Genomic DNA, 26009 nt, shown 5'->3' on the forward strand with positions numbered 1-26009 from the left:
CACCGCTTGCAATTTCCTGTTTCCCTCTGCTTGTGTTTGTATTCTCCAGTAGTTCATTCTCCCACATAGTGAAGGTCATTGTCTCACAATATAAAAGTATAGACAGCTGGCTTTAAAGTAATGTACATCTGACTCCCTGAGGCCTGTATCAACAATCTGAGTTGTTAAAGGAGTATCGGTCCTAGAGATTCATTCATGTTCCCCATGAAAATGGAGAAAAAAAGAAGTTGCTTTCTGCCTGAAAAATAGATATTTTTCTGTGCCAAATAGAGAAAGAAAAAGAACCTATCCTTTTGCAGTGGTGACAGGTTTTCTTTCTTTGTTCCCTCTCTCACAAATACACCCATCCTGCATGCAATGCTCGCCTTTGGTGAGGAGTGTGCAGGTGTAACACTAACAAAATCCTGCTCTGCCCTCATTGCAAACATTGGTGCTTTACTGTCTCTCAAAAGCCTTCTAGCAAAAGCAGTCACTGCTTGAAGCCAGCGTGAAGACAAAACTTACAGTCCTTGAAACTGGTAAGAAACATGCCCCTGCAAAGCCAAGCAGTGTGAGCTGTTACAGGGACTTTTAGGCTGATGAGCAGCGTGGAACAGGTCTCCTCTGGGCTGCTATGTGCCCTCTGCTTGGGTAGATCATACTCAATGGCAGGTTTTCTAGGGGGTTTTCCTCAGATGACTGATCCATTTTTCAATGGATCTCTCAAATGATCTCCAAATCCCTCCCAACTAAATTATTCTGTGATCTAGTGGGAAAGAATGTATTTTATCCTTATATTGAACAAGTCTCATCCAAGTATCTTCTTGTCATTTTAAGAGGATAAATCAGAACAGATCAATGGCCTCACTGTTTGACTTCCTATCACCTTCTGTTTGTGCAACAGGCATTCGCAAGTTGTTAAAATTGCTCTTTTGAGAAAGCCTGCTTGTCAAAGACCATTTTGTGAAAGTGATGGGATGTGCAGACCTGCCTTCCAGCATCTGTGTGGGTGAGGAAATTATTGTAATGGGAGTATGGTTTTTCCTCTCAGAGGTTACCAAGTGCTGTCTTTTAAATATGCAAGTTGTCTGGTAGCATTTGGAGTGCCTTCAGACTTTGAGCATGACATGATACAACATGATCCCTGCACAGTGGGAGTGATGTGTGGTGTTGTCCCACTTACTTCAGCGCTCATATTGCTACATGGTGGGCAGCTACCTTACATTTAGTCTAAAGTGTGTGGCTATCTCCAGGGGAACTGTGAGACAAGAACTGCTGTGATGTAGTCCATGAGAAATCAAAGCTGAGAAATGTGACCTTTACAAAGACCCGGTAACCACCATCCTGTAACCACCAAAACACTACCTTTCTCTCAGCATTTTATTACTCTTTACCCATCTGCAGACAGTTCTCCCATTCAGGAACTCCCTTGTAATAAAAGGTAGCTTGGCAGAGAAAATATTGCCTGGAGACTATTGAGCAGAGTCAACTGTACTTCAGCATCTTGTATAGTCCACTGGAGGCAGGAGGAAGGATTAATCCTTGTGGAAACCTACAATAGCTGCCACTACTTAGTCAAGATAACTTAATCTTCAACCAGTGTTCATCCTAAGTTTGTTCACTTTTTAGAACACAAGTGATAGAAATAGAGGGAAATGGCGGCATGATAAAGCAGCTAATGTAATTGCTTTGTATTGACTACTACAAAATAGTGTTGAACAGAAGTTAATAAATTAGAAGTGGATCAGTGTAAAAAGGTCTTGAATTCAGACTCATCCCCTGAACTCAAAGAAATCCAGCTGCTATGCATTGAGCTTGGAGAGTCTGCTGGGATAACATGGGGATGAACAGTTGCTTCCATAACACCATGGGGTAGTTTTGTAAAAAGGGCTTCTCCACCTCAAGCTATGATGTCAATTTGTCTTCTAATGGAAAAAAAATGACCCAACAGCCATCTACCTCCTTCTAATAAAGACTTTTTTTTTTCCAGCAAGACATAGAAACAAAGGCAACAAGTTGTCTTTGTGAAATTCATTGAGAAAAAACAGCACACTTGGAGAAGACAGGCTTATGCCTGTAACTTAGACATTGGCCTCTGAAATCTGAGGCTGTGTTTTTCTTAGGCTCACTTTTCCCATGAAATGCATTGAGTTTGAACTTGACTGAATTTGGAGGCGCCAGTTACGGATCATATTAGTCACAGATGCATATTCCCAAGGAGTTACCACGTCAACATCTTGTACCCAGGCCTTTGAAGTGTAGCAGTTTGCCGTCAGATCAAATGTCAAACATCACTGAAGAGGTTTTCATGGGAAAAAGGTGAAACTGTGATCAGACAAAAGAGGGGGGAGATGTTAATGCATTCCTGCAACAACAGTGAAGTGACCAGCAAGCAAGAGAAAGCTATGCTTATGAGCTCTGAAGCCGTGTTTGAGGGGTATAGAGATAGGAAGAAAGAGTTCCTAGTGCCCAAAGAAAGGTGGTGAGTGAACTTAAAAGGTTCACAGCCTTTACTATAGCTACACATGTACTAGTAGAAAAGGGCTGTTGGAAACGGTCCCTCCAACAACTGGGAGGTGTACTAAGCTGGTACTCTTCCCAGGTGGCTAAGCAGGATCAGGGGAAGGACTGGGAAGAAAGGAGAAAAAGAGTGTAAGAGAATACAGGCTGGTACTCTAACCCAGTCCTTTGGAAGGAGTCCGGTCCTTTGGATGCCACAACATAAAGTTTATTGGAAAACAAGGCCATCCAGGAACTTCTGAGTGTGCACTCATGTGAAGTGTATCCAAGGATGATCTAGCAGTTGGGCATGTGGTAAGCCCAGCACAAATGACCTGTTGAACTTTTGGTGTTTCAGAAAATTTGTGATTTTTTTGTTGTTGTTGTTTGCTAGTAGAAACAGCCTCTGGAAAAATCTTTGTTTTGAGGAGTGAATTTTTTTCTTTAAAGCACACAAATGTGGTTTTACTTTTCAGCCTGGAGATGCAATCTACCCAAAAGATGAAAATGGAAAAATTATCTACCATGAGACAGACTTATGTGCCACTTGGGAGGTAAGCAAACACAGCATCCATACAGACATGCTTTAAAATCACAGATCTTCATTCTCAGTTTTCCTTGTGGCCTTCATCACTAATGCTGAGGCATATTGACAAGGCAAATGGATCAAAATCTACTAGCTCCATGGATAAATTTTTATGCTTGTAAAAGTATGGGTGCTGCTTCTTGCCATCACTTAATCATTTTTATAACAAAATAAAGCATTGAAAGAAGGAATGTAAATGTCAGGTGCTTCAACAGAGTGCACTCTACATACGCTAGTTGTGGTCCCTGTCTCCTCTATCAGATCTTTACAGAAGGAGAAAGTCACTAAGAAGTGACTGCATCCTCCTCAAAAAAGGAAGCTTTTCACCGTCAAGAAAAAACAGAATTTGCCCTAAAGCTCACCATGAAAAAAAAACAACAAACCAACACAAAATGCACAAAAAAATCCAACAACAAAACCTAAACTTCTAAATTCAATTATCAAATGAGAACACAAGGTTTTTCTGCTAAGAAAACTTGGAGGGGAGTAGCATTTGCCTGAAAGATTACATCCTAAATTTATTTCTGCTGCACTCTAGTTCTTCAACCAGATGTTTCCTTAAGCTTACTGCCACTTGGCTTCACAATCTCAGGTGAGACAGGAAGTGAGATTAGCAACTTCCTCACATTCCTGCCTTTCCAAGCCTTTGACTCACTTTAATCCATGGCCAAAGCTGGTCAGTTCTCCATCTGCAATAGGCCTGTTGCAGAAACATCCCTAATTCAGCGCAGTTCGCACCAAGGGAGATAACATGGGCACATTTCACTTCAGCTTGCACCATCCAGAGCTGGACAGTTTGTCGCAGTTTAGCTGTACTTGAGGTAGAGCAGATAAAGATGGAAAATGGTGAAATTCTGAGTGCAAGTTCAAAGTGGAAGAGTGCCAGGAGCAGGCTTGGGCTTTCCCCTGGCAGCTGAGATACCCAAGCTTCATCTCGGGGGGAATGGGGACTTCCACATTAGCTGTTTATTTACGCTTGTCTTTGGCTGATGCAGTTCATTCCTTTTATTCACAGGCTAATTGCTCAAGTGTTGAAAGCAACAGTTGTTTGGTCACTGTTATGTTTTTATCTTCAAGCTAGTGCTTACTATAAAGAATGTAGTAGGCTGCTCTCTTCAGCTAATAAGCTAAGAGAAAAATAGGTGGCAGTGAGTGCCTGTAACAGTGTCAATCTAAATAAAACTGGCTAAACTCAATCCAAATAATTTCACTCTCTCAATATGGTGCTGGCAGGCAAAAATGGCTCCAGATGACTGTATTTGCTGACTTGTCACTGAGTGATACAAAGCATATGAGGCCAAGTAGAGGTCATCAAATACATAGTGCTTCTTACCTCCCTGCTTTCAGCTCCCGTGAGACAGAAAGAAATAACAAAACCAGCAGGAGGGGCATGCAGCTCCACAGTGGGGTCTGCTCTGTCTCAAGCAGTCACTGAATTATTTGTATGTAGACTTTCTGGGAGCAAAGTGGGAGACCATAGGAAAGGAACCTCTTTCCCCTCAACATCCCAGCAGATGAGGCTAATGAAGACCAGGGCATGTGCTCATATCCAGTATTCTCAAGGTTATTACAATTTGCCTGAAGTGCAGAATATTTAGAATTCACTCTCTGTATTTCCCCCCCCTCTCTGTACTGTACTGAAATTTTCTGTGCTGGCTTTGTGATGTGCCTTGCCAGATATTTAGGGGATTTCACGGAATAGAGATTTCATATGAAAAACTGCTGTACAATCAAAAGGAATAGACTTATCACAAAAGCAATCTGTTCTGTTCACTCTCACTTCTTCAGCTTTGAGGCAATGCTAAAGCAGCATAAACTAAAAAGACTCCCTATCTGTATCTCAGATTAATCTTTCTGCTCTCCAGACAAATTTTACCTTTACAGGAGGTACGAAATACTAGGGGCCTGGAAACAAGCCTACATGGGAACGGAGTTTAGAATAGTAGGAAGGTACCAGCCCTTACGAGTTCTGCTGCAGCAAAGGTTTGTCTGCAAACTCAAGGATGGTCTATATTCCACCTATCTCTCAAACACATGCTCCAAGGAGTCAAGCCAACACATAGGACTACACTGGTCTTTTGCTTTCTTTGCAGGCTATGGAAGCATGTAAAGATGCAGGCTTGGCAAAGTCTATTGGAGTATCTAATTTCAATCGCAGGCAGCTGGAGATGATCCTGAACAAGCCAGGACTTAAGTACAAACCTGTCAGCAACCAGGTATGACTGCAAGCCAAGGGCAGTGCCTACCATGGTGCCTCTGCCCTGTAGGGAATGCAGCGGTATGCACAGCCTAAAACCACCATGGGCAGAAAGGTGACATATGCTTTGCCACAGATGCTGCCCTCCATACTGTCACACTTCCATTGCTAGCTTGAAAAGTATTACTCATCCTACCTAGGTTAAAGATAAATATAGGAAGGTGCCGAAACAATCGCTTTCTCTGTTCCTGCTCCAGGACTATTAAACTATTGCCTTTGTGCCAAAGCTCCATAATAAGGTTGAATTCTGAGTCAATGCAGACCTTAAATCACTTCTATGTATCTTGTTTCAAGTTCAAAAAATTCCCCAGACAAACCATTCAGAGCTAACCAGTCCTCGATGAAGCCATGTCTACCTCAGCTGACACCAAACCAAAACAACCTTAAGTATCAGGGATCCTGAGTCACTCTAAGATTCTCAAGCTTCAAAGCCATTAGAAGTAACTCCTAAATTCCCCGTACTTGCTCTCTTGTGCCTTTTCTATAAGACATCATTAAGAATTAGAGAAAAAATGAAGTTAAAAAAGAGACTTCATTAAGCAACCACATGTGAGCTGAACAAGCCCATGAAGATGACGGGCATGTCCAAGTTAAATTACAGCAGTGGGGCTCAGAGGAGGCTGTAAGTGGCAGTGACCCATCTGAATGCCCAATACCTTTGGCTCTGGCATTTGGCAGGTCATTGCATTTCCTAGAATCACAGGGTAGCCCTTCTGACTCATCTGGCACAAACGAATATCCACATTAGTAGTATCAGAGAAGAGGCCAGAGACCAACTGGGACCAAATTCCCATCCTCAGCACGTGGCCTGAAGAGCTAGGATTGACTTGAAGCAGGGCAGGGGCATTGGCCGTGGCCTTCATTTCTGTCTTTAGCTTGCAGGGAAAGGCAGCCTGTGAAAGGAGGAAATTCCAGAACCCTTCACTGGTATTAACATGCCCGGGGGGTGCAAAATGTAATTGCCGTTTCTGGCATGCCCCTAAGACTGCACTGAGCATTGCTGGTGCTTCCTGGGTCAAGGAAAACCAGGCAAAAGATTAAACACAGCTTAGGGCAGCTAGCCAGCAAGCAAGCATAGATGTGCCAACTAGCTTCAGACAGCCTGCAAACAGTGGTTGCTCTGTCACCTTGTAGACATCCCTTTCCCAGAGACTGTGAGAGCACAGCCAGAAAAATCCCTGCCTGTAAGGGAACAGTATTTGCAATGTGGTAGGGCAAAGCTTGTAACAAGGTCATAAACACTACGAAATATCTCTATGAAATACCTTTATATCTGGAACAGCTTATGCCAACACTTCCCCTAAAATCAACATTAGATTAGTCATCCTGAATGCAAGAGGCAGAGAAACAAAGAACTGACCCACATGAGATGCGTTGTTTTCTCAGCCTACTTCTCTAGTGAGCTTCCCTCGCCTCCATCCCCCACAGCTATTGCAACCTTTCAACTAGGGGCCAATAAAAATTCCTTGCAGCCAAATCATAATCACAGGTGTTGATCTGCTGTCTACCAAAACCCAAAAAAAAAATCACCCAGCAGCATTCAATTAAAACAGTAACCACAGACTGAGTTTCCCTATTCCTTAGCATACATCCTTTCCTGAAAGGATCACCTGGTCTGTATCTCTCACAAATACTGGGACACCATTTGCTTCTGTATCTTGTCCTGTTGATTAATCATTCTTTCTACATTATTCTTGTAGGTTGAATGCCATCCCTATTTCACCCAACCCAAACTCTTAGAATTTTGCAGACAGCATGACATTGTTATTGTTGGGTATAGTCCACTGGGAACATCCAGGGATGAATCATGGTGAGTCCCCATGTTACTTTCTAATAGAAGGGCAATATCCAGGGAAAGAATAATGGTTCTCCACTGCTGGGACTCCATGCACAATATCTTTGTCCCCATTTTTCAAAGTAGTTTCAGATTTTAATGTTTAAATATTACTGTTGTGAATGTAAACTTGCAAACCATCTGCTGCATGCTGTCACTAAAATATGCCAGGTGTCTGTACAGGAGGTTACCTTAGTTCTCTGACAGAAAACAAGGGTCTAACTGGGGCTGAGGCTTAAGTGAGGAAGTGGAAACTAAGTCAATGTTAGGATATCACACAAGAAGTCGCCTTTGACAGCCCTCCAATTTAAATGCCAGAGCTTTTCATCCGTCTTTCACATTACTTGTCAAAATAGGGGCAGCATTTTATCCATAAACAAGTAAATGCCTCTATATTTTGGCATTACAGTTTTTTTATTTTCTTTTTTTTCCAACTTTCTTCTAGGGTAAATGTGTCCTCCCCTCCTTTACTGAAGGATCCTGTGCTGAATGCCATTGGTAAAAAGTACAACAAGACAGCGGCGCAGGTTGCTTTGCGTTTCAGCATCCAGAGAGGGGTGGTGGTAATCCCCAAAAGCTTCAATCCACAGCGCATCAAAGAGAATTTCCAGGTAAATGTATTTCGATGGTGCATGGATGAATCCATTTACACTCACTTAGCCCTTACAGAAGGTGATTTCCGCATTTTTTTCTGTAGGCTTGACCAACGTCAAGCTTTGCCACATTTGATGCTTTTTGTCCCCATCACTTAATGGTACCATGCTAAAGCAGTGACTGAGCAAAATAAAGGATATTCTCATGTCTTTTAACCCTGTGGAGTAGCTAAAGTTCCAGCTGGTGCCATATCCCAGAGCACCAGTTACTGCAATGAGCAGCACGGGTGAGATGCAGTAATTCAGTAGATCAGCAGACCAAGGTTTCTAGCTGCAGGTAGTCAGTAATGACTGACTTGTTCTGCTCAATCTTCAGGTGTTGGGCAGCTATGTTAGGGAAGGGTTGCTGCATAGAGGTGTGCCAGAAAGGTTTATAACCACACCACCAGAAAGCATCTGGCTTTACCACTACACTCAAAAAAGATGACGAATTAATTCCCATGACCCTTGCAGCATTCAGCACCCGCACTGCTCCCTAGTTTTCCTACCAATGTATTGCTTTCAAAGCTGGTGGCCCAGTGCTTGCAAGAGTGCAAGCAAATGGGGCTGACTTAATCATGTCCTCAAGACTTTCCTATAAATGCAAGTACAGATTCTGGGGGAGAGAGGGAGGATGGGGCATTGTACTTCTGAAATCTGGAATATATGAATGTTAATTACAACAAGAAGTGTAAACCTATGCCTAACATCTCTTTCCATTAGATCTTTGATTTCTCCCTCACTGAAAAAGAGATGAAAGAAATTGAAGCCCTGAACAAAAACGTTCGTTACGTGGAACTGCTAATGTAAGTCCAGAAGGAATCCTAGATCCTCACAGAACATTCCCTTTTTTTCAAAGGATTAAAAATAAAAATAACTTCCTTTTTTTTTTTTTACATAAACAACCTCATTTTAAGGTAAGGCTTAATGCAGCCTTAATATGCTCCTGGGGCCATTGCAAAAATAAGCGTGCAATACTTGCTTACAGCTCATACGTCAAAAGCCCACCTAGTAGAGAGTAACTGTATCTGGCTATTCTATCCCTGATCCACCTCCTTAAACACTTGCTGCTTTATGTTGGAATGACAGTCTCAGTCACTGACAAAGTGTAGCATTACCCCTGTCTAGCAGTGTGGGAATCAGAGTTGAAATTCAAATAGGAGCATTTTCTTGTCTTTCTACTCCTTCACTCCAGTGCTCGGCAAGCCATAATGCTGCTCAAGTACAATTGTTTATAGATTTTAAGCCTAGTGTTACCATGTGAAAATCTAAAATTGAAGACCACTGCTATAGATAGCCACAGGGCTAATTTAGGGAGAGCTATGCCATCCAGAGGGACCTTGACACGCTTGTGAGGTGGGCTGATGCCAACCTCATGAAGTTTAACCATGCCAAGTGCAAGGTCCTACACCTGGGTTGGAGCAATCCCAGGCACGGCTACAGGTTGGGCAGAGAAGAGATTCAAAGCAGCCCTGTGGAGAAGGACTTGGGGGTGCTGGTTGATGAGAAAATGAACAAGAGCAGGCAGTGTGTGCTTGCAGCCCAGAAAAGCCAACCATATCCTGGGCTGCATCAAAAGGAGCATGACCAGCAGGTCGAAGGAGGTGATCCTGCCCCTCTACTCTGCTCTTGTGAGACCTCAACTGGAGTATTGTGTGCAGTTCTGGTGTCCTCAACATAAAAAGGACATGGAACTGTTGGAACAAGTCCAGAGAAGGGCCTCGAGGATGATCAGGGGACTGGAGCACCTCCCGTATGAAGACAGGCTGAGAAAGTTGGGGCTGTTCAGCCTGGAGAAGAGAAGGCTGCGTGGAGACCTCATAGCAGCCATCCAGTATCTGAAGGGGGCCTATAGGGATGCTGGGGAGGGACTCTTCATTAGGGACTGTAGTGACAGGACAAGGGTTAAAACTTAAACAGGGGAAGTTTAGGTTGGATATAAGAAGGAAATTCTTTCCTGTTAGGGTGGTGAGGCACTGGAATAGGTTGCCCAGGGAGGTTGTGAATGCTCCATCCCTGGCAATGTTCAAGGCCAGGTTGAACGAGGCCTTGGGTGATATGATTTAGCATAAGGTGTCCCTGCCTATGGCAGGGGGTTTGGAACTAGATGATCTTAAGGTCCTTTCCAACCCTGACGATTCTATGACTCTATGTTCCTTCTTATTACCTAATACTTTGGTTAGAGCATCAGAATTTGCCTGGACAACTTTCTCATTAAAGACAATACACCTTTAGTGACCACAAGTGGTCAAAAACTTTGTTTCAGCCTTTCCTCTGACACCATCTTCTTCAGCAACCTCCCTCTCCTGCTGTCATGTTGAGTTGTACGTTCTTATATGGAAAGCAGAAAGCCATGCAGCTTGTTTGACTGCTAGATGACTTCCCAGTTATCCAAGAACTAACACGGCTTGATCTCTTGCTGCTTATGATCTAAAGCTTACTACCCAATGTGGTTTTGCTTCACCACTCCAGAAGGCTCAGTCTGACCCAACTTTCTCTTTCAGAGAATGAGGCCATTCGTTTTTCCTTCAGTTCAACAACATCTACAGTTTATGGCCAAATTTTATGCTTTCCCCTTTTCAGGGCACTCAATGTGTAGCAAATGCTAGAGATTCATTTCCATGCATTTCTCCTGGATTATCAGTGTCTTGACAAACTGTAGTGTGCTCAAGCACTAAAATTAATGCAAAGCAGAATAGCAGCATCAATAGCACTCTTGCTCAAAAGAGGAGGGAACAACAGAGCACACAATTGCTCAAAAGAGGAGGGAAATGTTGCAAAGGGACAAATAAACCACTTACTGTGCTGTTACGTATGATAGGAAATATGAACTAATTTAAAAGCATCATAATGGAGTTTGTCTTTCATATTTAAGCTGGGCCAGGTGCTCTGAAGCTTTAGTTTCTTAAAATTCAAAATAGCCTTCCATCAATTAGCACCACTTTGGTTCCAGAAGGCTTCTTACAAATGGGCTAGCAGATTGCTATGTGTGTTTTGGTATTTGAAATGGTTTGTTTTTTCATAGCTAAATTAAGCTATAAACACCATTTAAACTTTTAGTGTGTATACACACAAAATGTAACCTTGGTGCAAATCCAAGAGCCTTTTTTTCAGAAGCAAAACTAAAGATGTAAATGCCCACAAGAGAAGAACTTTCTAAGCCTAATAAATGACTAATAAATGCTTTACTTTATTAGACTTAATTTGGTCATGGGAGGCCACTTAGGACAAGGAAAACAAAAGGCATAGGATGGTTACTGCCAGCTCTATTTTTCCACAGGAGTGCCATGTTTGGGGAAAATGCTTTAATACAGTGTGACTTCAACTGTGAAAAATGGCTTCTTAGAAAAGTGATGTTGCCATGCAAGGAGCAGCTAAACATACATCTGCCCACTCTGTCTTCTCACACTACAGTGTCTGGAATTGACACTGCAACAGATGAGTTACCAACTTAAGAAGATTTCTTGTTTCATCCAGCAATATGTATCTGAAAAGTCAAACCATCATACAGAAGGAATTCTGGTTAGTCAACTTTGTGCAAAACCTTCAGCTGCTGTGATGCAAATGCCAGCAGGAATGGAAAAATCTAGCTTTTTCCTCTGGCTCTTCCAGTTATCAACTACCATGGGTACTGTGTGCAAATCGGTTGTTTGATGGTGTGAGTAAGCCCATATGAACAGGATATTGCAGTCATAAGGAAAAAGTTAGCAAGTTAAGTATTGAATAGAAAATGAAGGTTTTGTAAAAAAATATGAGTATTTCAGGAAGTGCCAGTCTGAAGTGGTTTCTTCTCCCCTTGGAGCAATCTAGAAGCATTGTGCTGGGCAATTTTTACATTAATCCATCAGCCTATCTTGTGCTTCTGGTCTCTGCTATGGATATTCTTCCTTACCAGTTATTCCAAGCTGCATTGACTCCTCTGAGTGCATCATTTTCACTCAAAGGACTCAGACCTTTGAACATGTGCGATCTGATTAGCAAGTGTGCTTGATAGATGGAAAGTAGAGATACGACATTGGCAACTCACACTGAAACCAAACAAGCCAAAGTGTTGTGGCTTGTTTTTTGAACCAGCTCAATCTGTTAATGTGTAAACACTTCAGCTTGGCTGAATATTGGAATGAAATGTTTTGACACAACCAATTCAAAATGTTTGATGCCTTCCAGTTAGTTAACTTCAATATTGTGAAATATATCCTTCCCAAACTCCAACGATCCACAGCTGGGATAAATGCCAGTATTTGTTGTGCTCTGCTGTAAGGCAAAGCAGCCAGCTGCCATGGTACACCTGAGAATGCTCTTCAGAAATTTTTACTTTTGCTAATGGAAAGTGTTTGTCAAGCCAGAGTTTGTGGTTTAGCATCATCTTCTCAAACAAACAAGAAAACGCACAACAAAACACAACCACCTCTCTCTCAAACCTGCCAATGATGGGCAAACCCTGTTGGGTTTTTTTCCACCTGGGACCCTGCAAATTTTATTTTTGCCTTTTATAGAGATCCTAGATCATGCATCTTCCCTGGGCATGCAGTTCGTAGAGTGAAGCCTGAAGTGTCTCCACCTTAGGGTTGTTCATGGCTGCATGGTACCATTCTCCCCTGAACTGGGTCACCCCAAAGTTGTTTCATAGATTCTCTGCCACTGCTGCTATTAACCTTGCAGAGCCCCTGCTTCTAGCCTGAGCTAGAGTACTGCCAGACCTAGTCAAGATATGGCAGCCACTTGGAGAAATGCATCATATCAGACCCAGACTTGTTCATATCAGCTCTAAGTGCATAAGCCGAAGTAGTACAGTCTGGTGTCTCCACCTTCCCTTCAAATATAGGCCTTATTTCTGAGGATCTTTCTAGATATCTGATCAAAATATCTTCTGCTTCAACAATGCACACACAGTGAAGCTAAAACACTTCTACTAAGCCAAGTTAAATCCACTGAGTTAACCAGCAAGAACAGCTGATAAAAAACATTTGTTGGTTTTTCCCATCTGTCCTTAAGGTCTGTAAGCCTTAAGAACGGTCCTTCACTGTCTTCTCCTTAAATGCACAGGTTTGCTTCCCTGCAGGGAAGATCATTCAGAGCAGACAGCTTCTGAATAAGCAGAAAAGCCTTCCATGAAGGCCACCTATATATGGCAAGGAAGAGGTTTGCCAGGCACAGGACAGTGATATCCTGTGATATCACAAATATGACGGTGATATAAGCGATGTGATATCCCTCTTCAGCCAAGCAGCTCACTTGTTTCATCTCACTTATCCACAGGTGGCGTGACCATCCAGAGTACCCCTTCAGCGATGAATACTGAAAACAAGGTGCATCTGGGCAGTTTCCAAACTTGGTGCCACTGGGCATTGCTGAAAGGGACCCAGCGTTTGGTGCTTTGACTTCATTGGAGACTGTTAAAATCAGCATTAAAAACATGACATTTACTTTCTCCTGTCTTGTCAGTCTCTTATTGCTACTGAAGAGCGTATCTATTTAACCTATTGAATCTCTGGTTTTGGCTTAGGAGATTGAAGCTTCAAAAACTGTCAGCTGATAAAATTGAAGATTTCTCTTGAAAAACAGACTTACTAGCTCAAACCAAGTCATTTTCACTCAATGGCGCATTCTTTGCTGAATTTGAAACAAGAAGTTCTGCTTCAGTAGATGTGAAGCAGTACCATTTTGTTTCACAGCTCAAGTGAAAGTTAGGAGCAGGGAACTAATTGGATGATATAACAATATACATAAAATTATATCCACTGCTTCATGCAGTGAAGCCTGTTTCACTCTGACCAGAGAATTCTTCAGCTGCATACATGGGCTGCATTTTGCAGCTACACACCAGATGGATTCACATGCAACTAGTTCAAGCTGTAATGCATTATAAGCATGTTCATATCTCCTCCATCTCAGCTGATGACCTCAGTGAAACACAGGAGAGTGTATGACTATTTCATTAATATTTGAGCTGTTATAGGAGGATGATATTGCATAGCATTCCTTAAGCAACCTGGTGCCATCCTGGAGTTAACAGTAAGAGAGCTTCATCTCATGAAGTTAAAAAGCCCTTAAACTTCTTTCCTGCTCCACAAACTGATATTCACCAAAAAAATATTCAGTTATTCAGTTCACTTCTAAATTCATAGAATATCAGGTTGAAAACCACCTCAAGGAGCATCTGGTCCAATCCTTCTAGACAAGGCATGACCTAGAGTGAGCCAGTACCCTGTCTGGCCAAATCTTACAGGTGTTAAATTAAATTGCAAGTTAAGATTCTTGAAGTCTCTTGTATGAACTCCTGACCAAGACAATAATGAATTTGGAAAATAAGTGCTAAAAGAGGAGGAAATCATATTTTGTTAGATACCACTTCCTACTGTACTTTGAGACTGCAGAACACTAGTAGGCCCAAGAAAGGATAAGAATTGGACAGAAGCATCCAGGTTAGAACCTGGACATTTCCCTCAATCTGTGCTTAGCCCTCTGAAACATGGGCACAAAAGCATGAGCACCAGGGTAAGAAAGACTAATTCCTTCAAAATTAATTTCTTCTTCAGACCACTTGTTCGCTCAACAAGTTTTGCAGCCTATAGGTGCGTCAGCCTATACCCACATCTGCAGAAGGCTTCTTTCCCTCCCTCCTGTGCCCAAACACTTCAGTTTCCTGCCAGGGAGATGCTAGAAGTACTGGAGAAGAAACTAAACCATACACAGATTACTTCATGCATTAAAACATACATACTGTCACGGGTGGAAAATGGGTCATACACAAGCTTTCGTCTATAGCATTTGCTTCTATTCATTACTATTGCTATTTATTATCCCTGGAGTGACCGCAATGAGAAAATGCCACAGTATACAGTTCATGGAGGCACTTTTGTTAGGTCAGGATGTGCTCCTCAGAGCTGAGGCAAAAGGTATAGGGGTGACCATTTCACAGGAGGAATAGACAATGCTCCAAATGGTCTAGCACAAACACACCCATGGACAAGCTAAGTGGGCACCACTAGACAAGTCAGGCCCCTTCCAACAGGGGTGGCCTTCACACAGCATTTATAAATGCATTTATAAATGCATTTATAAAACTATGCCAACAAAGGAGCTTTCTGCTTGCTGAAGGTTACTCAAGGGCAGTTCCCGTTTTATTCTATTACCCACTTGGACCAGAGGGGGAAATAAAAACGGGGAGGTATAACTGAGGAGGACGACAACACATTATATATCTGCTGTGTAGCCCCAAGGACCATCTCAAGGTCAGGTGGAGCTTTGCTCCCAGGGGTGGTCAGAACCACTATCACAGCCCTGCTTTGCCCCTCTGCAAACAGCTGAAGTCCTGGCCAAAAGCCTGAACAAAATCCAAGTCTAAACTCAAATGCCATAGAAAAGGACACTTACCAGCATACCCAGTGTGTTATTCCAGTTGCTTCACAAGTATAAGCCTTAAATAGAGCAATCAGTGCTCAACTGCTTAACGGTAGCACTGTATAAATTTCTGCACTGTAACTTGACCAGGTGCAAGTCTGGCCGTGGCCAACGTTCAAGCTGGGGTTGGCAAAGCTCTTGTTTTCTACACTGCAAATGTCAACTAACTCTCAGCTTAAATGCTCACACCAGCCCCTTCACAGCTATGAGCTCTTTCCAGACATTCCCCCCCTCCTCCCTGAGGTTAGGCAGCACCTGAGGCTCTCAGTCTTCAAACCATACTGAGTTAACAGGCAGGATGGATTGCGAGTTCCTCCAGCCCAAGTCATGCCAGCAAATTCCTCCCTGCTCCATGCTAATAGAATCCTCCTTTGAATTGCCTCATTTAAATCTGATGGAAAAAAAAAAAAAAAAAAAGATTCAGCCTCTTCCCAGGGGCAAATGCTCCCATGCTCCTTTCCATTGGTTATGAAACTGCTACTGACGTCTAGCCTAGTTTTTCCCTCTGCTTCGCTCAGTTTCAGACCGTTGCTTTCCATTGTTCTCCATCTTGCCCAACAAAGAAAAGGTTTAGAGGAGAGAAAATAAGCAGGCCTGCTGATGGGGACTTGGGAAAAACATTCCCCCACCAACTGCACAAACAGACACAAAACCCCCAAACCTCAGCCCCACATAAAATCTGCTTACAACTCGCAAATTTCAGAGGCGTATTGAATTCACTGCCTGGTGCAAAACATGTTGCTTGGAAGCACCCCATACAGCCCTGCTCCAACTGGAAGGGTCAGGAATGGACAAAGGGGGCCCCAGCACCTCCTGCTCCAATAGCAGTTGCACATGATAAGAACAGACCCAAACCTGTACTGGGAAAGCTTACTCACTTTTACAGTAAGTAACCTGAGCAGCTTGTTGCTCTTCCTGTAGCCACAAAGTGAAGTGAAGCCCAGACCAAAGAAGCTTGCTTCAACAATGCGCAAGTGACTTTATGGCAAAGAGAACAAGCGATGCGGTGTTTTAGATTCTTTTTGCATCCCAAGAGCTGCTCTGGTCTGGCCAGCAGAAACTCGGGTGATGCGCTCGCATCCACAGCAGCAAAACTGTTGCCACAGCTGTACATTAGACCATGGGCTTATCTGGCTGTTGGAGGAAGAGACATTCCCTGTTGTTACACAAGCTCAGGGCAGAGGGCAAAGCTTTAGGGCTGCAGCAGCTGAGCCCTTCCTTCAGCAAGTACATGCATGCTCACTCACACTTCATAAGTGAAGCAACAAGGAAACACTGTCATGCAGTTACTGTACAACATGCTGACCTTCATCCTGCACTATATGGTTAACTGAATGTTCCCCCATGGGGAGGCAGAGCTTCATCTTTCCCTAACCTAAATATCTGGAATGCGACTGTTTCAGAAGAGACAGGTAGCCAGTTTTCCCTGATGCTGTGCAGGTCCCCACAAGAGGAACAGGGAAAACCATTAGAGGCCAAGTGGGATAGGCCCTGTGTCCATTTTACAGCCTTAAAGCATGCCCTTTGGATTTATATTGCATATTTTTATAGCACAAAGCTATCAAGAGGTTTTACAAGTATTATCATGTGTCTTGTGGAGGAAACAGTGAGTAGCCATACCAAGCCACCAGTCAGAATTAGGACATTGTTTTGGGTATGCAGAACTGGACACAGGGGAAAGGAAGGAAGTACCTTCCATAGTTCTCATCCCTTGCCTGCCACGAAGGCCTACATGCCACAGAGCTGGGTGCTCTGCACTAAAAACAGGATCTCTCTTCTCCTGGGAAAGGACAGAAAGCAAGTCTTGCAAACAGTAGGAGAGTCTCAGAGGCCACAAAAGACAAAGCTTTTGGTTACATACAGCGTGTATATCATCACCTGATGAGGCTTCCTCCCTTCATTCCTTTCTTGAATCTAACAAACCCAAAAGCTGCTCACCTCCAGCCTGGCAGCATATTTAACCATTACCATATCCTCAGGACATGCAAAGGAATTCAACAGCAGAAAGGACATTTTCCTTGACTAATTAAGATTGCCTCGTAATCAGAATGGGAACTGATCCTTCAGTCTAGTGTGTGAGTCACAAGTGAGCAGAGAGGACAAACTCTGATCCCACACATACAGTAAACCCAATTTGTAGAATTAAGATGAGATACCACCCTCCTCACTGTAAGTAACACCAAAGTCCCCTTATTATATCTACCAAATTGAAACACTGAAATAAAACACTTTGGTATTTGCAAGTCAATTCCCTTATTTTCTGGGGGAAAGGAGGGAGGAAACTGCTCTTTTCTAGACTTATTTTGCCTTGCTCTCAAGAGGACACAATTTATGCACCCAGAAGAAAACACCGAGGTGGAGAAGAAAGTCTGTAAGACAGTGACACATTAGAATGAAGTTCAACATGCTTATTTCACTTATGACCTAAACTGCAAACACATTTGCCTTTGAGGGTGGGATAATCAGCACACAGCTGGGTATTAGTACAATTTTCATACTAATTTATCCTCAGCAGTGCCATATTTCAGCTGTTCCCAACATCCCACTACCCTGGAGCAAAAACCCTAGCCTATAATAATGGGCTCTGAGAGTCCGAAAAACAAAAAAGTTAAATTTAATTTTTCAATGCCAGACGGACTCCTCGGGGAGCCCTAACTCAACATGCATGAGCAATACTCACAACAGGACAACACATTGCAAATAAAATGCAAAGCAGAACCAAATGGAAAAAGAGGAGGGAGAGAAGGAACTGAAAAAAAGACGACGCACGTGTGTGTGTAAATGCATACACATGCACACAGAGAGGCACCACTTGATGAAGCTTCTCAGTTTTTGCTCTGTAGACGGCAAAGGCTCCTGGATGGAGGCCTCAGATCAGCCCAAGGTCATTGAACATTGATTTAGGATTTCTACTTATTTTTTATAGACATGGCATTTGGAGAACACCACCAATCATTAATTCCTTCGGCAACCTACACCTCTCCATGCCTAAGACCACCAAGTCACTTGGCTCATGCCCCTATGTTTACAGAATTGGTCTGTTGGGTATGCAAGGGTTTGAGGCAATAAAACTGCTCTCAGAGAGCCCAATTGGAGGGAGGGGGATATTATAACTCCCTTCTCTCAGCAGTTAGAACATTGAGAAGTGATGTAGTGAGTCAGCTTCAAATCTTTATGGGGGTTTGAACCTACATGTTTCACCTTATCCAGTTACTGAGCTGTATAGCTTTCTGGAGAGGATCTGGCTCCATCCACCCCACTGAACTTTTCAACTGTGAATGAAAAATACATCAGAGGGAAAGGAGGAAGGACTCGGTAGCTGAGAAACCAATGCGCTTTCTTTGGAACGCATGTGCAGTCTAGTCCTCACTCAGGTCACTGCTGCCTGGAAAACACGTCCACAGAACAAGGATCAAAACTTCCCCCTTGTACTATGGCTCATTCCTATGCTCTGTGAACTGCTCTCTCTGCTGTTTCTTTCAGACACAACACCAGCTGTATTATCAAAGAGGATTCTTTGTATTGGAAAGGATGATATAAGTATCCGTTCCATCACAATATCAGTAAACGTGAATTTCACTGCATTTCTAGGATTTATGACCGCAGTGAGAGCAAACCCTACAGCATCATTTAACAGAACACCCCAGTAGGCTGCAGAGATACTCTACATCCAACTGAATTAAGACACCAATTTGCATCTTCCTCTCATCCACTTTCTCCAGAACTCCAGAGACATTAGTGACCGACCCTCTGTCATTGTTTTTGCCTTCTGCAAACCTTATTCTTTTGCACCTCTTGACAGTTAAACACCTCCATCCAGGTTCTCTGCTCTCTCCCAAGTTCCATTTTGCCACATACCTGAACAAATAATTCAATCAAACTGCTGAGTGAGGGTTCTGCCTCACATGCTGTCACTTGGACATTTGTTCCTGTTCTCCTGGTTTCCTCCCACCTACTGAGGAAAGAGGCCTTGACAGGGCCCACCTCCAGGAAAAAGTCACTCACCTAAGCTATTTCCCAGCTCTGGTAAAATTCAACATTGAATTTTGTTCATGTGGAACATGAACAAGTGTGGATACACTGTGCTAGACCATGAGAATTGCAAAACAAAACTAAGAGAGAGGAAGCACAAGGGAGCAACACTTCACCCTTCAGTAAATTCAGCCCTGCAAAGGATTGTAAACTTTGTGTGGAATGAAGGCCTGATGTGCCCCACAAAATACAGCCCCTGGCAGAATTAAAACTGGAAAAAGGTAAAAATGGTGGCAGGGAAGCAGAGGAAGCGAGCTGATGGTTTATGGAGACTGGCCTTTTTAGAGTAGAACAGAGAGAAGCAATATTCTCCTATTGCAAACCACACAACAAAGGAGATACATTATTCTCTACATTTACAGCCTGTATCACAGTACAGGAATGAGGAAATACTCAAAGAAATCAAAGAAGAGAAGACTATTGGTGAAGATATGAGGTTTTAACTATACAGGGCCACTCTCTAGAATTCACGATACAGCCATTAAAAGGCTAAACAAGGACACTGGGGTTTGACCCTAACAGCTTATATAATAGCCAGTGTGTGTAATACCTTTGTATCAGATACTGCCTAGCTATCTGGACAGGAACGTGACGGGAAGAGGAGAACTTTCCCACCTTGCCTTGCATGCTGCACACAGGATTGTATGACCAAAGACTTAAAAGGGATTTACCTAGTGCCAGGGTCACGCTCTGCTCAGGGCTTAATACTTCCAGGTTGCACGCAATAATAGCACCTTTTCTTTAAAAGTAACTTCAGCACTCCAAGAGGAAGGCGAGAAGACAGGGATATACGGTGCTTTTCAGCCAGGAGGATGAAAGTATTTATAATTGCAGGCTCACACAGGCATGTGTGCGCACAGGCTGGGAACCCTACCCTCTGCGGAGTCCTGACACACGTTTCCACAGGGAGGTGCTGTAATGAGGCATATTAGCTTCCACAGGCACCCAGAGAACCTCATATGGCTGCTACAGCCATACATAGAGCACTTCATTGGCACCAAGGAATGACAGGCTGTGAGCAGCACAACAGCCTAAGCCCAACACTTGCACCACAGACACAGCCTCCCAGGGAGTATCATTGGGATCTAACAAATAAAATACTTGAGTCATTCACATTAGCTTTGCACTAGGGTGATATTAACCACTGTTTAAGTAGTTAGTCTGCAGTAGATTGTTTAACACACACTTTGCTTTGTAGCCTGACACTTTCTGTTCACAGAAAGGTTCTTCATAAACAAGCCTGAAGCAAAACCAAGAAGCATTTTTCTCCTTACACTCACCCAGTCTTCTGCTCACATCCTCATAAATCACTGCAGCATCCCACTGTGCACATCCATCCTCCGATCATGGAGGAGGCAGGGTACTGCCTCCCCAGTAAATGCTCAGCAGCCCAAGTTACCAGAGCAGACTTACTTCACCTGACACTTTCTTCCTTTATCTTTCCACCCTATCCTGCTTCTTTAAAGGCAAATGTCTTACCTGAGAGAAGAAAAACATGAGTAAAACCAGCAGTCCCTACCTCAGCAATTTGAACAGGAAAAGAAACTGTCAACCCCGACTCTAACATCTGAGAGATTCAGAACCTATGGTGAGTTTATGTGCTGCTGAACTCACAGGTGTGGTTAATCTCAATTACTCCACCTTGAGAGGAGAAGAGGTAGGAAAAAAGCCCCTGAGCAAGTCTGTGCACTGTAATTCCGGTTGGCTGGGGTTAAGGCTGTGAGGTAAACCAGTGAACCCAGGAAAATAACAGTCTGCGTATGGCTTTTAACTTATTTTTTTTCTTTCCCTACTATTTCTGGGTCATCAGCCTGCAGATCTGCCTTAGTCATCCAGCTAGGGTGTTCACAGAAGAATAAATAAATGAATCACGCTCTTTGCAGGCATCGCTGTGAAATAACTCCCTCCCCTTGACTTTCCTGTGTTTCCCAAGTCAAAGAAGCCAAAGCTTAGAGCAGTCACACTGAGTGGGCATTGGACATGGACGGTCTCCCTGGGCAGAAGACTGCACAGCACTGCTGCTGCCTGCATACCAAGCAGCTCAAGGTCTGCACCAGCCCCACTGCCTCATCAGGGTCTTGGATGTGTCCCTACAGCATCAGGAGGCAGTGGAAGAACATATGCCTTGGAGGATAGCACAGTATAGGCACACCTCATGAACATCCCTTGCTTCTGGGTCTGGGATGTCTTTGTATTTGCAGTTTCCGTACAGCCTGAAAATCAAAGCAGACAGATAAGAAAAAGAAAGAAGAGAAAAGCTTGAGATAAATAATATTTAACATTCCAAATTCCTTCTGTATGTGGGTCCACGGGGCTGGAATACATGTTTTACACTGGGCAATTCAGCTGGGCAATTCAGGTACAATTTTGGGAATCATCCTACCCAATATGGGAAAGCAGTAGATGGAATAGTATCTGCTAAAATATGCCTTGATTTGCAGGGTGAGGGCCTTGGATGTCGCAGTGCCAACCACTGTAGCACTGACTTTTGGCTCCACAGTGTCTGTGATTCTAAGGTTGCATCTGGGGCTCTGGTGGGCAGCAGGACCCCAGAGACCCTCAAGGGGCATGGGTGTCAGAAGACAGTTCAGAGAGGAGATGTAAGCCTCAGTCTACTTCCAGAGTGAATTAAAGACTAATGTTGTGGTTGTAGGAAGGCTCCCAATTCCAATTGAACTCTCTCCTGGAGAAAAACATGAAGGTTTTCCTTCTGAAAATCCAGAGGATAAGTATTTGGACTTTCAGAAACTCAATGAGAAGAACAAAAAGAATTCCCACTACCCTTTAACCAACTCACTTCTGCAGTCAATAAGCAGAGCATTAAGCAAGCCCATAGAAGACCTTGGTTTTCATTCCTTTTTGACCCTAAAATACTTGCTCCCCTTGACTGTTTTGAAGGAAGCATCCTAGTACAAGTTTTCAGGAGGTCTGCTGAACCTGTGTTTCTGCAGCTCTTTTAGGTTATGCAGCGAGCTTAGACAAATCACAAAGATCTCTGCTGGAGAGCTCTTGTAGTCTTCTGAGCAATTGAGTTCAGTGCTTCAGTCCATTGCAAGGGTTAAGGTCTGCTTGTCTTTAACTGCCTACTGTTTATAACAGGAAATTGGAAGAGCACTCCCAGGATCCTAAAAGCTATCACTCTTACCTATTTGTAACTACTATAATGTATTAAAAGGGGGCTTCCCACCCATCTTGGGAACTCTATACTTTGGACTAATTTCCCGGAGTACGTTCCTTCTGGGATGAGTCCCCACTCTAAGCTGCCCCTTGTTGAAAGCTCTCAACAGAGAGTTATGCAAAAGAGATTTATGTGCAAAGTGACCTCATTTCTATTTCTTTCTTTCACTGCTTTTGTTTTTCTCTTTCGTTTTGCTGCTATTTTTTTCTGCACCTGAAGTGATCATCATTAAAAATTCGTATTTTGCTAGCTACTGAGTGTGATGTCTGGTGTGAACCTTCCATGGATAAATTAGTTCAGATCGTTTCTCTGAACGAGCTCTGAGACAAGACAGTTCTCAGGACATTCCCACAGTTGTTTTCTGCATTTCCAGTAATTCACAGATAAAATTATTTGGCCTTCAGTATTTCAGTAGAACTTTGCACTTCCAAACAAGGTGTAGAGGTTGTTGTTATGTTGTTACAGCTCCACAGAAGAATTTTTTCTTCCAATGGAAAACTGCTCCTCTGGAAATATTTCAGCTTTGGTAATACAGGTGTAATAAAGCTATAAAATTTTATTTCCTTACATGTGTGCTCATACTTAGATTTAACATTCTGTTTATCACTTTATTTACCCGTATTTCTGTTTGTGTTGCCTTTTAATATAAGGAAGCATCGTATTAGCACAGTGTAGACAGCAGTGCAGTTAACTGAACACCTTGATGTACTATATTTGTTACCCATCAAGCAGAGTCCTGGAGTTTTAATTAACAGTATAATTCTAGCAAGTTTAAAAAAAAACCAACAAAAACAGAACTGAAAGTCCATGAATCCTTATGTATAACAAACATGCCTAATGACCTAAAGTAAGCAGTCATCTGTTCAAGTGATTAAATGGAACAAAAGACAGCTAACCATAACACATCCAGTCTTATTTACTAGCTGCCCTTCCTGTTCCCAGCTACACGCACAAATGTGACTTTACAACAGTGATTCATTTTATCAGTGGCAGAAGAGCAAAACACTGTAATGCTCCTTCAAGGCTCTCAGGGTTGCAGCTGATGTCAGTGCCCTGCCTGCACTGACCTCCACAGCTGCGTGGACGTCTGTGTCCTCTTGAAGCCTCTTCCATGTCTTTGGCAGTCACCGAGACCCATGCATCGACCTTATGCCCATCAGCAAGCAGAGACTCGTGGATCAGATACCACAGAGATTTTCCACCTTTTAGAGACTTGCTAATCAATGCAAGCTTTTGGAGACTCTGTGTATAGATAGTGGGATAGGTTTGAGCATGGGTGGGACAGACGTGCTGCCAGAAATGGGTAAGGTGGTCGCCAGGCTAGTTTGGGGTGGTTAGAAAGATGAGGTGTGAAGTCATGATTCAGCTAAACTCTTTGAAAGCTGTAGTTTCAGGAGATTCCCAGGGTCCCTGTAACTTCTGAGGGTGTCTTGTGTTGTGGATGAGATCTTAGACGGGTGATGTTGCAGCTGCTCATTTTTCCTCAGTTAGAGGTTGAGAGTGCTTTGTACAACAGTCAGGGAATGCTGTTTCAGAGGAAATGGTTGAAAATAGTTTCAGAAGTGATTTCTATAGATAAATCATGGTAGGAGAGGAAGAAATAGGTAACAAATGTTTTGTATTCTACAGAAAAAAAATATGGAAAAGAGTCTGGACAGGACCAGAGAAGGCCATCCAACCCCAGGATGAAGTAACCGTACCATTTTGACTGATACTATTGAAGACTTTCCTGAATGAGATCCTCACTCCCCAGCAATCCACAGCAGGGCTGACTTGTCCTTATTGTTACAAAATATTTTAGCCAAATCTAAACCAAATCTTCTGTTGCTGCCTTTCACAGCCTCTGCCTCTTGCTTTGCCCAATAAGAGACCGAGTCCTTCTGGTGAGAGTGCCCTCTGCTCTCTCCTGTTCCTATCAAATGACAGACAGTTGCAGAGCTGGGTGTTTAACCACAGAATTCCAGGTTGCATTCACAGGGCCTTGGGAAGCTTTTTGAGCTGCTTGGAGTGCATGTTCTACCAAGACTTTTGAACTAAACATCTACAGCTTGCTAGCAAAGGTGCATCTCAATGACTTGCCTATCTCTTTCCAGCACTGTGTTTTGGAGCTGAAAGGCTCAAGTTTGACACCATTTCCATTTCATGTCATCTGAGCACTTGAGAAAGCTATGTTCCCAAAGCATACAAACTGCCACATCAGGTTAGATCAGGTCATCTAGCAAAAATAATAAGAGAACAACTACGAGAAAATCTGTCCATTGGAGAAATTTTATTCTAAATACCCAGCAGGTAGTGGGCTGACTCATACCTTGAAATGGTGAGGGAGTTATATTGAGAGGTGTTTGATGAATATACGGGGGAAAATAGATTGTTTTGGATTCAGAATAAATAAATAAATAAGTTTTCCAGCAAAAGGAAAAAAAATTTAATATGAATGAGTTGTCAGCCTTCTGCAAATTAAAAGGAAAGCACATTCCTTAAGGGAAAATTGTTTCAAAGTAAACAAAAAAAAAAATTTGTTTAGAAAATCTAAACCATTGTAACTTTCCCCAGCTTGTACTGTTTGCTTTAGCTTAAGCCAGTCTGGATTTGTAGAGCACATGATCCATCACCTACCTAGGCTGTCCATCCTTTCTCTCCCATCCTTTCTTTCCTGGTTGGTTGAGTCCATCTGCATTTGGTTTCCAAGGCTCCTGCTTCTTCATGCAGCTGGCACTCTGGACGTGGTTTGTGGAGGATGTCCTAGAGAGAAGGACTCCAAAGACATTGGACAAAATGTAGATAGAGCCTTTACCCCAGCTCAGGAACTTCGCAATGCATCCTACATTCACTGCCAGCAGCTGCAACCCACCCTAGGTAAGCCTCTTACAGACCAAAGATAAACAGTTGCCTTAGATCATTTACCTTGTTCTTCACAGACTGACCATCATGTTAGTTAAATTCAATGTGTGCGGTGTGCTCCTCTTTTCTGACCAAGTCCTTTAGTCCTGCAATAAGGTCAGTGTTCACTTGCATGCCTCAGACATTTTTACAGAGGCCAGGAGACTTTGAATGTCTGGGTGATTCTCACTGGTTCTGGTGGTTCCTCACTACAGCAAAATGGATTCATCTCCCAGTCTTGAATGTATTTACCCCCACAGCATTCATCTGGGTCACTTTATGGGCTGGGAGCCAAACCCCAGAGAGAATAAAGACTGGAACAACCTGGGCAGACACCTAGGTCCCCATGTTTCTGCCAGGCTTCTGCAGCTCTCACTGTCATGACCACAGCTAAACATTCACATGAGATCCATACCACCCTGAAGTCCTCCTCACACAGTTCAGCAGCCTGAGGTTGCTGTAGGACTAGAGCAACAGTCATCACTGCTTGTTACAGAGGAGGACATGATGGAGAGGGCAAGAAAAAAGGTGGACTTTTTGTTTTGGTGACAATCTCTGACTGGAAGTATTAACTGAGAAACTCCTGCTCTGATGCACACTTCCATCTGTTTTCTTTTATTTGTCATTATTTACTTGAAGCACAGAGTTGTAGATGGGCAGTGAGTTTTCAGCTCTGACTCGTAGCTGGCATAGCAACAAAACATACACACTTCTATCTCCATGCGGTG

The 26009-nt window shown here is 43.1% G+C and overlaps 1 protein-coding gene across 1 annotated transcript in view; it reads left to right on the plus strand.

Annotated features, from left to right (window-relative positions):
* The window catches only part of AKR1D1 (aldo-keto reductase family 1 member D1), a 35683-nt gene extending 22467 nt beyond the window's left edge, over positions 1–13216 (plus strand). Inside the window, exons 4-9 of the mRNA XM_057420591.1 lie at positions 2955–3032; positions 5158–5280; positions 7022–7131; positions 7601–7766; positions 8511–8593; positions 13047–13216. Coding sequence (XP_057276574.1) covers positions 2955–3032; positions 5158–5280; positions 7022–7131; positions 7601–7766; positions 8511–8593; positions 13047–13089 — 603 coding nt within the window. The 3' untranslated portion in view covers positions 13090–13216. The remainder of the gene's footprint in view (positions 1–2954; positions 3033–5157; positions 5281–7021; positions 7132–7600; positions 7767–8510; positions 8594–13046) is intronic.
* The last annotated feature ends 12793 nt before the right edge of the window (positions 13217–26009 follow it).

This window comes from Pezoporus wallicus, unplaced genomic scaffold (genome assembly GCF_028554395.1).
Source record: "Pezoporus wallicus isolate ANWC-B61680 ecotype Strahan unplaced genomic scaffold, APGP_CSIRO_Pwel_v1 contig_2871, whole genome shotgun sequence".
NCBI lineage: Eukaryota > Metazoa > Chordata > Aves > Psittaciformes > Psittacidae > Pezoporus > Pezoporus wallicus.